Source organism: Mastigoproctus giganteus, chromosome 14 (genome assembly GCF_048544385.1).
Source record: "Mastigoproctus giganteus isolate SK-2022 chromosome 14, ASM4854438v1, whole genome shotgun sequence".
Lineage (NCBI taxonomy): Eukaryota > Metazoa > Arthropoda > Arachnida > Uropygi > Thelyphonidae > Mastigoproctus > Mastigoproctus giganteus.
Window position 1 is genome coordinate 83,006,725 of NC_143588.1, and position 14,881 is coordinate 83,021,605.

At 35.7% G+C, this 14,881-nt stretch overlaps 1 protein-coding gene across 1 annotated transcript in view; it reads left to right on the top strand.

Annotated features, from left to right (window-relative positions):
- Positions 1 to 12,231, top strand: part of LOC150075300 (uncharacterized) — a 53,218-nt gene extending 40,987 nt beyond the window's left edge. The window contains exon 5 of the mRNA XM_090389090.1: positions 5,765 to 12,231. Coding sequence (XP_090245216.1) covers positions 5,765 to 11,931 — 6,167 coding nt within the window. The 3' untranslated portion in view covers positions 11,932 to 12,231. The remainder of the gene's footprint in view (positions 1 to 5,764) is intronic.
- Positions 12,232 to 14,881: the final 2,650 nt, after the last annotated feature.

The window sequence follows — 14,881 nt, forward strand, 5'->3', positions numbered from 1 at the left end:
ACTCTCCTTTATTACAAAATCATTTGGCTCCCTGTTAGTTTAGTAAGCTTCTGTCCTTCCCTTCCTTACAGAATTCCTCATGTGAATGTAGATGCAAAATACTCATTCAGTTTGTCAGCTATCTGAGCAGAATCATCAACAGTCGAACTACCAACGTCAAGTGGACCCATCTGATTCATGTTATTCCGAAAATGGCGTATTCCTGATACACTCTTGATACTGTCAAACGTGGATAGCGCAATTTCTGTACCACTTCCACGATAGAGTGATCCATGCATCAGGCACCCACTATCATCCATCTTTAAAAGTTGGTCAACTCATGACATTTATCCATACAGACATCGAATTACCATCTATATGAATGCAGTGTACCTATATACCTGCCAAGCAATGGATTCATCCACTAGCGAGAGGGGTGGTAGCATTGCGTTGCGCAGCAACGAGGTATCCCATAAATTTTGTCCTTTCGGTGTATTTTAGTAATGTGAGTGATTCTCTTCACTCTCAGCTGGTTATGCAAGTCGAACTGGTTACTGGTTCGTGCAAGCTGTATATTAAAATAAGTGCTATGTTATTTGTTATGAATAATTGTACATACCTGCTGAAGAGACAGCATCCATATTTTTTGGATATTATTTGCTGTGTAATTTGCTTGTAATCCATGGAAAAATGTGTTATCACCATCTTGCCCCCCCCCCCCCCCTTTTTTTAATATTGTCACTTATTTAGTGAACTTCATAATTCAGTATAGACTGCTCTTGCAAATTACAGTTGCATAAGCTTGTCATACAGTATTTGCATGAGCCAATGACCAATTTGATATCATCTTAATACAGCTGGAAAAATATATGTTGAATTACAGTTGTGAAATTTTACTGCTGTTGTGTGGAATTAGTGCTTTTTTTTTTTTTTTTTTTTTTGCATAAGTTGCTATTAATGAAGAGATTAACCATAGGAGTTGGCTGAAAGAAAAATATTAGCCATGGCTATACACTAAAATAAAGCATAACCAAAAAAAACCAACATATACCAATTTGTAGGATATTAGAACTGCAACAGGACCCACACACTGGGCATTTTCTGTCTCTTCACTCTCAGCTGGTTGTTTTTTTTATGCAAGCACTCGAAGACCTGTTTACAAAGCTGTTATTTGCAGCAGCAGTCTGCTAAGTTACAAAGTTCACTGACTAACTGATATTGTTAAAAGACAGGAATGTCACTTTTTGTATGGATTAAACAGCAAATAATATCCCAAAATGGAGTTTTTTTTTCTCTCTCTCTCTCTCTATATATATATATATATATATACACACAGTGAAACTTCCCTTTAACGGACAGCCATGGGGAACGAAAATGTGTCCATTAGAGAGAAGTGTCCGCTAACAAGAAGTCTGAGGGAGAAAAAAAAAAAGAAAGAAAGAAAAATCATTAAACGTTTAATGTAAAATTAAATTAAAATATATACAGATTTTGAACAATATTTTTGTAAATAATATACAATTACATACACAAGAGATAAAGAAAAATCGTTATAAACGTTTAATGTAAAATTAAATTATATACAGATTTTGCACAATATTTTTGTAAATAATATACATACAATTGTGCTATGCATATTATGACTTTATCTTAAGAAAAATACATACAGTAATCACTTATTTTCTTCTGCACCTTCTTCCGGCTGATAATTTTGTTTTTAACATTTGTTTGGAGTGAAGAAACCATCGAAAGTCCTTCAGTATCTTCTTCAGCGGCGAAAAACACTTTTAAACGATTGATTTGTATGAGCGTTTCTTCTATTTTCATTGGTGGTTCGTCGTTAATATGTTCTTCGACAGAATGACCTCCTTCCATTTCTTCATCCTTGTGAGGAACTTCTTGAAAAATATCGATGATAATGTTGTTGATATCTAGAGCACCATCTTCTGCAGTGAGGTTCGAGTCTATATCTTTGTAGCCAGGGTCACTTGTAGCGGAAGTATCGTATATTATCAATAGATGTTGAAGTTCTTGTTCTTCTTGGTGCTCCACATTGCTGTTCACAACTTCAGTTTTTTGCGTTTGAGAAGCCAGACTTTACAAAACAGTTCACGACAGTTTGTTTTCTAATTGCATTTACTGAAGAGGAAATCCATTGAATCGCATCTAGGATGCTGATTTTCTTTGCAAGGTCACTCGCACATGTTACATCGTTCATGTTTGCAATGAGATGTCTTAAAACACGTTTTCTGTAGTGAAGTTTAAAATGTTTTATTATCCCTTTATCCAAGGGCTGACACTCTGCAGATGTGTTTGGTGGCAAAAAAACGATTTGAATGTTGGACAGTTCAACGTGCGGGTGAGATGCAGCATTATCCATGAAAAGAATAATTTTTCTGTTTTGACGAATCGTGTTTTGGTTAAAGTGACTTATCCATTCGCTCATGATATCTTGTGTCATCCACGCTTTTTTATTAGACTTCCAGTCAACATTCAAAATATTCAACTTTATGCCCTTGAAACAACGAGGATTTTGTGGTTTTCCTATAACAAGAGGTTGTTCAAAGTCTCCCAGCATATTTGTACACAATAGTACAGTCAAGCGTTCCTTAGAAATTTTTCTGCCCTGGCATGTTTCGCTTTTTAGACTCATTGTTTTTTCAGGAAGAGCTTTAAAAAACAACCCTGTTTCGTCACAGTTGTGAATATCCTTAGCTTCAAAATCACTACATAAATCTTCCAATTTGACGGTCCACTCTGTTACAACCCCAGTATCAACAGATCCACCTTCACCACTTATGGTTTTCCAAGAAATTTTATGCCGAGTTTTGAACTTGTCTAGCCATCCCACAGAATCTTTGAACTCATTTACTCCCATAGATTTTGCAACCTCCAAAGCCTTTTCCCTAATAATAGGCCCATTAATGGGAATTTTTTTAGCACGTTCGTGACAAAACCACTCATACGTAACATTGTCAATTTGAAGTCCAACAGTTTTCGGGAATGATTTTTGAACCTGATCATTTCCGTGTTGCCAAAATTGTTTGAGCAGTTCATTTTTTTTCTTTAGGATGTCGCTTACCTGTGTCTTCCCGATTTTGAATTTTGTAGCGAGATTGCAAACACTATTTTTTTGCCGATCATACGCATTAATGAGTTTGACTTTTACTTTATCTTTTAAAGTTAAATGTTTACGAGAAGACATTGTGCACTTCACACGACACTGAACAAAACTGAAAACTGAAACTGAAAAGACGAAAGGCCGACCATATCCCCCCCCCCTACACACACCAAATTCATCAGAAGTTTTACATGTGCCTTGAAATTCTTGAAAAAGGGTTTAGAACCACGACGTAAACCTTGATAAAATTCAGAGAATCGGAAATAGAAAATAAACACACGATTGAGGCAATACGTGGAAGAAAAGTTCCTAGAAAAAGGGCCGTGAGCTCGCCTGCTGTCCGTTATGGGGAGATCAAATTAAGTGCTAATCTCAACGAAACAGTGCAGATTGCCTGTCCGCGTCTGTTACAGAGAATGTCCGCTAGACAGAAGCTGAAAACACGTTAAAACCAATGGAGGTGAGTTGGGGAATTTGAAAATGTCCGTTAACGAGAGGTGCCGTTAGGAGAAGTTTCACTGTATATCCAAAGTATGTAAAATGCATAATCAATAAACTAAATATAATAAATATACCAAATTTAATTTAATAAATAAATAAACCAACACAGATCCGATTAATGCCATCTTATATGATTTAACATTACATCCATCTGTATATTATTTTATTATTTAAGATGTTAGTTTTAGTGGTAGAGTCTAATGGTGTATTTATAATCAAAATTTAGCAGGTTAGAGTGTATACCGAGAAACCAACCAGTAATATAACAGCCCAAGAAACATAAGAACCTATGTACGTGCTACTATTTTTGGAAAAAAAAAATATATATATATATGCAATATAACATAAGGCAAAACCAAAATTTTATTATAAAATAAAATTACATTAATTATAGGTATATAGATACATCGAAAGGGACTTTTTTGAGGGCTAACCCTCTCAATGTATCAACCATAATTAACAGGCCATCCGTTTCTGTAGTCATCGTCCAGCTTAACGGTGTCCAGAATATAGCTATGTAGTATGAAATTCCCTTTCAATGTATCTTTCAAAGGGACTTTCAAAAAAATTCCCTTTCAATGTATCTATATACCTATAATTAACATTATTTTATAATATAATTTTGATATGTAAGGTTTTGCCTTATATTATATTGCATATATATATATTTTTTCCAGGTTGCCGTAGGCGCGTACATAGGTTCTTATGTTTCTTGGGTCGTTATATTACTGGTTTCTCGGTATACACTCTAACCTGCTAAATTTTGATTATAAATACACCATTAGACTCTACCACTAAAACTAACATCTTAAATAATAAAATATAAAACATTAAGAAAATAAATATAAAGCTATCATTAGAGGCAGCAAAAATACACATCCTCCACATGCATGATGCCCATTACTTAACCATTTAATTAAATCTATTTAATTTTTACGTTAAATTTTCGCTCTACAGTTTTGCCATACTACTGGCATATGTTTTAATTTGATTAATTTATTATCATTTATAATTGGTTATTATTGGTTATATATATATAGAAGGTAAATACAATTATATATAATAAACACCACAACTTGATTTAATTTGCAACAGTTTTTATACATTTAAGCTTCATGAAATTATTGATGGCAAAAATGAAACTCTGCAACCTTTGTTATTATGTGCAAGGAATTGTGAAATATTTCACACTCCTTGAAAGTTAATTTTTTTGAAAGTATTTTTTTTTTTCCTCTGAAGCACATTTCTTGTTGTTCACTCATGTATTGAGTGTGTACATGTGTGATGTGTACAGCATCTGCACTGGGAAATCATGCATTTTTATTGTTAGTGATCAGTGTGTTTTTTGTTTCGGTGCTATGAACAAAATGGATTATACATGATTCAACAAGCAATTTTTGGAAAGTGAATAGCGTTGTAAAATTTAATGATGACATGTATATTGTATAGTAATGAACTTTTTTTTGTAATTCCATTGTTTCGTTGTAACGATGTTTGACTGTAGATTGTTTTGGCAGCCTTTTCAAATTAGACAAGCTATTAACAAGTCAGGAAGCCAAATTTAGTCTTGAATTTCATTGCACACATTTCAAATTTTCCAAAATGAGGATTTCATGGGCTTGAATGCTGATAGTGATTTTGAATACATTAAGCCCTGTAAACGTCAAATGTTATTCAGTTCAATACTTAATTCCACCACTTATCTTATCCATCTTATATGGAGTTTATATTGTAATTTTTTGATTAAACTTTAAATATTATGTATTTATGTTTTTTTTTTTAAGTGTGAATAGTTTTAATTAACAGTGCATAGAATATGGCAGCCTTTTCAAATTAGACAAGCTATTAACAAGTCAGGAAGCCAAATTTAGTCTTGAATTTCATTGCACACATTTCAAATTTTCCAAAATGAGGATTTCATGGGCTTGAATGCTGATAGTGATTTTGAATACATTAAGCCCTGTAAACGTCAAATGTTATTCAGTTCAATACTTAATTCCACCACTTATCTTATCCATCTTATATGGAGTTTATATTGTAATTTTTTGATTAAACTTTAAATATTATGTATTTATGTTTTTTTTTTTAAGTGTGAATAGTTTTAATTAACAGTGCATAGAATAAATGTTATGTGAATAAAAATTAATTAATATACTTTTACAGCTCAGGAGATCAAGTCATTAAAGAAGCATGTTCAGTGTCTTGAAGAACAAAATGCAAGTTATAGCAGGCTATTAAAAGCAGCAGGTATATCACCAACTCCATTGCCTGAAAAGATTTGGGATGCAAAACTTGGAAAATACTCTAATAAACTTTCTGCAGAGCAGGCAGCCGTTCTTTTGGGTCACTGTGAATCTGGTAAAATGTCGAATAATGAATTAAAGTTGCAGACTACACAGGATGATCTAAATGCAGCACAAGATAATAAATTACAAGAATTTCAGCAAAAAAAATCGAGTTCTTGTAGTCAGTCAAATGATATTACACTGAATGTACTTAAAGAAGGCATAAATGAAAAATGTTCAGATCAGAATATTCTTTTACCTTCTGAAGCACATGATTTTCCACAAACTTCCTCAATTAATGCACTTGTTTCACAGACTGGCTCCCAGGTATCAGCTTGTGAGAGTTCTGTTACTCCACCAGTTGTGATTCTTGAAGTATCTTGTAATTCTTCTTCAGCATCAGAAAGTAACATGTCTCTACCAGTGTCCAATTGTAGTTCTCAGGGATTCCTATCACCGTCTTCAGCCTTCTCATCAAAGTCAAACTCGACATTAGGTGTAGGAGGTGTCACGCAAGCCTTACCCCAAATTCCTGTGATGTCAACATGCCAAAACTTCTCTGTTGTACAAAATTATAACCAAAAGTCACAATTTTTACCATCCAGCCAGCAGCCACAAAACCTCAGTGCTGATAAGCAAAACTCTGTTGAAAGTACTACTGCTACTCCAGATGTGCCTCTTGGACAAGTAAGTGCCAGCACTGTTTCTCTCTCTCAGAGCACACTTGCCTCTCAAAATACATCTGCCCAACAAATTAGTTCTTGTCTAGAACCATCAGCACAGCAGCAGCCATTAGATAAAATTCCTTCTAGTACACTTTGTGTTTCAACAACACAATCTTGTGCGGTTTCATCAAATATGCCGGTGATTATTTCTGGGAATAGTCAAAAGGTTCAGGTAGTTGGTTCAATTCCTACAGTGAATAGCACAGTGCCTCTTCTTGAAGAGAACAGGCTAGCTCCAAATGTTAATTTATTAAATTACCAACTTTTACCACAGCCACAGTTGCCTACTATTGTATCCAAAGATGCACTTGGTATATCTACTGATATGCAGTTTCCATCTCAAGTGTCAGAGAATGTATTTGTGATTCGTTTTCTCACACAGCCGTCCAGTGTTGTACCTGGACATTTTGTTCCTGCCCAGGCTACACCTTGCAGTTACAATGTCTTAAATACAGTGCAGAATAATGCCATCTGCCAGCCAGTGGTTAATAATGGCGTGATTGTGGACAAACCAGTTGTAATTAACATAGGCTGTGGCACACTGGTAACATCAGTGGAAAACATGCAACCACAGCAGTCACTGCCATCAGCCTTACTCCTCCCAACTGGTCAGATTATTCCAATTGTTAGTAAGCCCTCTGTGTTAAATGTAGATAATTCAAATTTAACCACTGCCACCTCAACACTACTAGATGGATCTTCACAGAATAATCAAGTAGCCCAGTCAAGAAATATTGCTGTTTCATCTCCTTCAACACATTCTCAGCTTTTTTCACCTCCTTCTACTCTGATAAGCAGTAGACCTAAGTCATTACATTCAAATTTTTCTCTGACAGGAATTGTAACCATGAGTCCTAACTCTGTAAATAATAACAGCACTTCAGCAATAACAACACATTCAGAAAGTTCATCAGAAGCACAGGGTTCAGCAGTTTCACAGGCAGATATACATACATCTTCATCTGATGCAGAAACAAACTTTCTTAAAGATGCAGAGAAAAGTTCTTTAAAAACTAAAAAAAGGGATAATACAGAAGATTTAAGAAGTAAGAAAGTCTCCCAAACTGTGAAAAAAAATAGCACTGCTACAAATAAAAAAATGTTGAAACAGAATTCCCTGAAATCCAATAGATCAAAATATCCTGATGGCAGCAAAAGTTATCATATTCATCAGCTACCCAAGTCTTTTGCATCTCAGTCTCAGTTATCTGTTCCTGAAATTTCTTCCGTTGATACACAAGAATCCTGTAAATTACCAAGTAGTACTGCTTCACTTTCATCTTCAACTTCTGTATCTTGCACATCACTATCAGTGTCCACTTCAGCAACTTCTAATTTGCCAGAAGTAGTTTTCAGTTCTAACCCCTTGCCATCAAATGATATATTAGCCAAAGCTACACAGTCAATATTTTGCAGTAATGCTGGCCCTGATTTATCCCCACAAGTGACATCCCTTCCTGAACATGCTGAAACTTCTCTTGCTGGAAACACTTTGAATTCAGAAGTGATGGATACAATTACTACTGTATGTTCAAGTGGAATTCACGAAGAACAGTCCAATAACGAACTAAGTGTGGTTATGGAAAGTTATACTTCTAATGAACCACAACCAGTTGAACAAGATGTCCAAAGAAAAACTACTGAAAATCACAGTATCAATAATAGCAATATTTCTCAAAACTCTGAGCATTCAAGGTTGTCTTTTTCTGTATGTTGTGAGAATGGCAGTGTCAGGAATGCTGAAGATAAAACAGGAATGTGTAGAACTAGGAAACAAAATTTTAACAATGATGATGGCAGTGAACCTTGCTTGAAGAAACCAAAATCAAGTACTACATCTGAAACTGTAGATGATGCAAGTGTTAGTAATAGCACTAGCAGTAATATTGCCTGTAACGGTAGTAATGCTACATGTAATATCCCGTCGAGGGATTGCATTTCTGATCAAAATCAAGCATTTGTGATGAACCATTCTGAAAGTACCTCTTCTTCAACAAGCATTTCTGAAACTACATCACACATGCCAGTATCAAGTAGTAACTATTTTGTAGCTGTTTCTTCTTCGTCTTGTTGTGTGGCAGCAAATATTTCAATCCAAGAAGCAAGCACCTGTACTTCACAGTTGTCCTCTTCAGTTGGAATAACAGGAAATGTAACAAGTAATGTGTGCCTTACTAAAAGGCAGACAGTCTTGGAAAATGGAACTTTATCTCTGTCTCCTTTGGTTATTTCAAAAGATACACCAGTTGCCTCACTTGATATTCAGCCCCAGAATACAGTATCAAGTCACGATATTCCTAATTTGTTCCTTACTTCTGTATCAGATGGGAACACAAATTTAACCAATGTTCACAGTAGTTCTAATTGTGATATCTCCTTTTTAACGTTATCACCAGGAGAAACATTTGATCCTAATATTTCTTCTAAAGAAACAACTGATTCTGGTTTCAGCTCATCATTATTAGGAAATTCAACAGTCAACAGTAAGCAGGTTTCTGGTGTGGGTACTGAAAAGTTTAAAGATTTTACAGAAAACATTCAAAGAATTTCAGGAAAAGAAGTAGTACCAAAATCTCTGCAACCAAATTCCAGTACAAGTTCTTTGAGTAATTCCATTTTTCAAATTTCTGTACCAAATTATACTACAGCACGGATTCTGAACTTGCCAAATCTCCCACCTTCAACAGTACCTAATTTTTCTTCTGGTCATTCTAAAGAGAACTGCACTCATTCAGAGCAGTCGCATCAACAGATTAATTGTAGAGAAAAAGGCACTTTGCCATCATCATCTTCTGGCACCACATTGTCTGAATATCAGGATACATTAGCACTTTCTAGTCGTAATATACCATGCCCAAACCTTCCTTCTGAAATAAAATTGCCTACAAGCTCAGCTTCAATGTCTTTGGGAAATGTATGCAATCTTTCTGGTCCTAGTTTGTTGACGGATTTATCTTTTCAATTGAGACATGTGCCACCAACTAATTTTATTCCTACAAAAGTTCCAAATTCAAGCCTTCAGCTCCCTCCTATTAATTTTGAGACCCAAAGATATTTTGAATCTATACCAACCCAGCAACCAAATAAGATCCACGAAAAGCATCTGTTTACCGACAAGTCTACATCACATGCATCTTCTGTTAACAGACCAAATCCCATTGCTTCTTTCTCAAGTCTTTCCACTCAGTTAATAACAACTTCACAGACTTTTGAGCCAAATTTAGTTCCGACTTCACAGCTTGCTACTAGTACTACTACAAATACTACTACTACTACTACTGTTACCACAACCACTACATCACAGATGTCTACACCAAATAATTCTGAATGTCAGCTGACTACTGTTTCTCTTTCTGCTTGTAGTACCACTACCATTACTACAGCCACTACAACCATGAACAGACCATCAATATATTCTGCAGAGAGCTTGATTCAGGGCACAAACAGTGTGAAAGGAAGAAACAGAGAAGATTATTCAAATGGACTGCAAGATCCAAGAAATAAAGATAATAGACAGTTCAATAATGTTTACCTTCTCCATGGATCCAACACAATTCTATCACATAATGATAAAAGTCCTGATTCCAGCACTCAGAGTATGCCTATTCTGATGACACCTTCTTTAGGTTCAAATACTTTTGGTTCAACTTATGTTGCATCTAATCACCCTGTGCATGTTCCAAACACAAACTTTGGGATACACTCTGCAGTTCAGCCTACTCCTACCACTCCAACTCTTTTAAATTGTCTAACAGAAAGTGCCTCTTCTTTAGCAGCAAAATCATCAAGCTCCCAGGCTTCTGTTTATCAGCATCCATATAGTCAGTTTTCTCATACTGTGATAGATGAGCAGAATAAGCTGGCAAAAGCATATCCTAATATTTCTCTAACTATAGGAGGCTCAGTAAGTACTCAAAATCCTGCAAATTCCTTGCATCAAAATAAAATGAATTCTCAGACATCACAAGTGATGAGGATGCCTGAAACTAGTACACCCTGTTTCCAGAATTTGCCTCAGAGTAACAACGCAGCATCAAGAGTCGAACACCAAAATAATCAGTTTTTGCAGGATAAGTCAACAGTGATGATTGCTACCTCTGTTCCAGAAACAAATTTTTCCTTACTTCCTAGCATTTCCAGTTTTCAACATGATATGGCAAGAAATCATAAGAATTTAAGTAGGAATTCATCTCTTAGCAGCTTTCCAGAAACATCTCAAAATTTCATGAATAATGCAGCCAATAGTCAGTTCATTTATTCTGCAGAAAATCATTTGCAGATAACTGGCACAGGCAATGAATCAGCTATACAGAGGTCACAAGAAATTTTACCTAATAGTGTCAGTCATAGTGTAAAACATAGTATGCAAGATCAAAATTCTCATACCCAGAATCCTACAACAAACCATTCTAGAGTAACTTCTACAAAAGTGAACAAATCCAAAAAGGATAAACAAAGTGTAAATGATTCAATTACAACAGTATTTAATGGCAGTAAAAATCCTTCACTATCTGCTTATCGCACTCTTCATGAAATTCCATCTTGTAAAGGTGATACTTTTGCAGCTCCAACTCATAGTTTTTCAGCTTCACAGCGACCATTTATCTCACCTGGAACTTCAGTTCATAAGCAGTCCAGCAGGACTGTGTCCATTACAGGTCCTGCTGCATCTGATATTTCTCCGAATCCACATCACAATCATTCTTTTGGTCCTAGAGTAGATAATCCTTTAAATGCAGGATTTCCAGCACCTAACTTCAATGTAAATGCCTTGCATCGAGTACCACCACCATCTACACAGTGTGCTGCTTTGCCTTGTCAGATTACTACACCAACTAGCAGTAGCAACAATAGTAGCAACAATAATAGTAGTGTTGGTAATAATAGTAATGCAGCACCTCGCCCAGTACCAAACTTTAATTTAAGTAACATATTTCCTGATATCAATACATCAACTGATGTTATTGGTTTACCACCTATGAAGTTTCATCCTCCTCCACCACCACCTCCTCCCCATATATTTCCACCTGCTCCACCTCAGTTAAGGAATCAACCACCACTTCAAGGCAACTCTACACATCATTCATCCCATCAGAATTGTGGGCTATATCCAAGTCAGCATCATCCTCCAGTGATTCATAACAGTTTTAACAGCATTATTGGACATGCTCCACATGGTTTTGATGGTAGAAGCTCCATTCAGATGAGTGGAGGCGTTACCCAAACTGTAGGACCTCACCCATCACCATTTGGGCCAACACATACACCTTCATTTGGCAATGTTATTCATTCTCTTAATTTTTCAATGCAAGATCGATGAGTTTATTTTGGACAGTTTTGAAATTGTGTATAATCAGTTTGAAGGAAACTATTATAAACTCTCTTATTAAACTTTCTGTAAATAATTGAAGTAAATTGAAAGAGAGAGAGGGAGAAAGATCCCCACTAACCATTTCTGCTTTGAGAACACAATCTTTTGCAGTACACAAAACCAGTGCTATGTTCCACCTCAGAGCATTCATGGTCAGTCTGTTGTTGACTATATGAGTTTAAAAGGAGGCTTCAGTTGAAGCAGTAATTTTTTTATGTACACATGTTTATATTGTGCTGTGGAACTGAGTTGTGTATAAAATTAACACATGCACCTAAATATATATATATACATATATATATGTTTATTATGATGGTATTTTTAGTGCTTTTACATCTTGGAGGCCTTCAAACTAGACTGCTTCGTGTCATCAGATGAAGACCTGTAATTGAGCATTAAAATAAATATTTTCACTAAGTGCTTGCTAAATTTTTTAATTTGATCTTAGGATATTAAAAATACTTTTAAGAAATATTTAATGATAGAAGTTTTAGTATTAGCCATATGGTGCAAGGTAGCCCCAGGCTGTCAGACTAAACAGCCCATGGAGGTAACTTATTCCAGTAATTGGCAACTCTCTGGCTAAAAGAAAATTTCCTACAATGTAATCTAAACCTCTTACCCCATAATTTGCATTTATGACCCCTTGTTTGGGAATCATAACTAGAAAATGTTGCCCTCATTCATTTTACTAACCCCTCTCAGAATAATATGACTTCAGTTAAGTCTCCTCTAAGGTGCCTCTAAGTCTTTCTTGATATGATGCCCTTTTTCCAATTACACCAGGTGCATTGCTGTTTTGTGCCATTTCATGAAGCTTATGTTCTTTAAGGTGCAGTATCTCCATACTTGAACACAGTATTCCAAGAGAAGTCTTATAATTGCCTTATACAGTAGGATTATGACCTCCCTCTCTATACAAGAAAATGTTCAATATCAATAAATCATCAATAGTGTAACATGGCCCTCAGTGTCACCTGTCTGTGTTACTCAGAACAGAGAACACTTAGTGTCCACCCATTAATCCCAATCTTTTTTCCTTAACTGTTTTTAATTCCCCCTCACAAAATGTATAAGTTATTTTGGGGTTGCTGTTTCCCTAAGTAAAAGATTTTGCTGCATTCAAACCTAGCTGCCACTTTTCTGACCCTCCTTGAAGCTTATACAAGTCATCCTAAAGGAATACTGCTTGTTGCTGATTATTAACCACTCTTAAAATCTTGACATTATACCTTCCTATCTCTTTGTCAATGTCCTCTAAGAAAATCGGAAGCAACAGTGGTCCCATTACCAATCTTTAGGGAATCCTACTTGTAACATTAGCCCAAACTGAAGAGCAACTGTTAATCACAATCCTCTGCCATCTGCCCTACAGCCACATTGCAATTCAACTAAGGATCTTACTCATGATCCCAGCATGTTCCAGCTTATACATTTGACTCAGTCCTGCTGCACTGAGTCAAATGTTTTGCTAAACTCTAGACAAACAATGTTGAAAATATTTTCTACATCCAGTTCAGGAGTGACTCAAAATAACTAACCAGGTTAGCTGAACATGATTTTCCATTTACAACACATTGTGTTCCTTCAGAATTCCATTTCTATCTGAACACCTCCATGACTTTCCCTACCACTGAATCAGACTAATCGGCCTTTATAATTTTTTTTTTTATTAGTCAATGCAAAGGATTCTCTTCTGAGTCTAGTGATGCACCTGTAACTAATCTTAATCTTTCAATGCACTCTTGTCATCTCCTTCAGAATTCAGTTTTTATCTAAACACCGCCACAAATCAGACTGATCAGTCTTTATCAGTTTTTTTATTTTTTATTATTTGTCAATACAAAAGATTCTTTCCTCCTGAGTCTAGTGATACGTTCGTAACTAATTTTAATTTTTCAATGAACTCTCTTATTATCTCCCTCAAAATTACTGGGCGTATGCTATAAACTCTGGGAGCCTTACTTGCCTTCAGGCCCAAAAGTTTTTATAATAGACAACTTTATGTAATTAGTATTGTTAATTTCTTATTGCTCAGCTTCATTCACACACTTTCTCTTCATTATGATAGACCCTTTAAGCTGTAAAGATCAATGTGAAGTACTTATTCAGTTCATTAGCAACATCAGCTGGGCTATTTAAGACTTTCCTGCTCCAATTACTCAATGGATCAAGTGAAGGTCTCATGTGATTCATTTTTTTCTTTTTTGTATTTATATAAAGGTAATCCTCGTATAACACGGTAGTTAGGTTCCTATAAATCTCGTGTAGTGTGAAATTGTGTTATACAGGACTAAGAACCAGTACAAAAAGAGGGGTTATGTTCCAAAAGCTAACAAAAATACAATTTTTTGTAACTATTGGAAACAATTTTTATTAAAAATAGTAATAACTGAACAAACATCTTACAAACTGTGATATACAGGGTGTTTCAGTTAAATGTTTCAGAACTTCTAAGAGGGGTAGGGTACATCCTGACAACTCAAAATCATATAGCAATGTGGGGTCGGAAATGCTTTCCTGAAGCGGTGTTGTACACAGAAGCACCATAAAGAAAAGAGAACGTAAGTGAGAAATCGTTTTAATAATACATGAAAAGAAGCAAAAGGTACATGGATTAAAGTAAGTGTTCGAAGTTTCTTCCACGGGCTACAATGCACGCCTCACATCTCCGACGCATGGACATCCGAACATTCTGGAATACTCCAGGCGAATTTCGAATTTCTTCGGCAGCTACTGCGATTCTTGCAACCAGCTCCTCAGCATTGTCAACAGGGGTGTCATAAACTAGCGATTTCATATGACCCCAGAAATAAAAATCAAGACATGATAGGTCGGGTGACCGAGCAGGCCAACGCACGGGACCACCACGTCCGATCCACTGTTGACCAAATGTGAC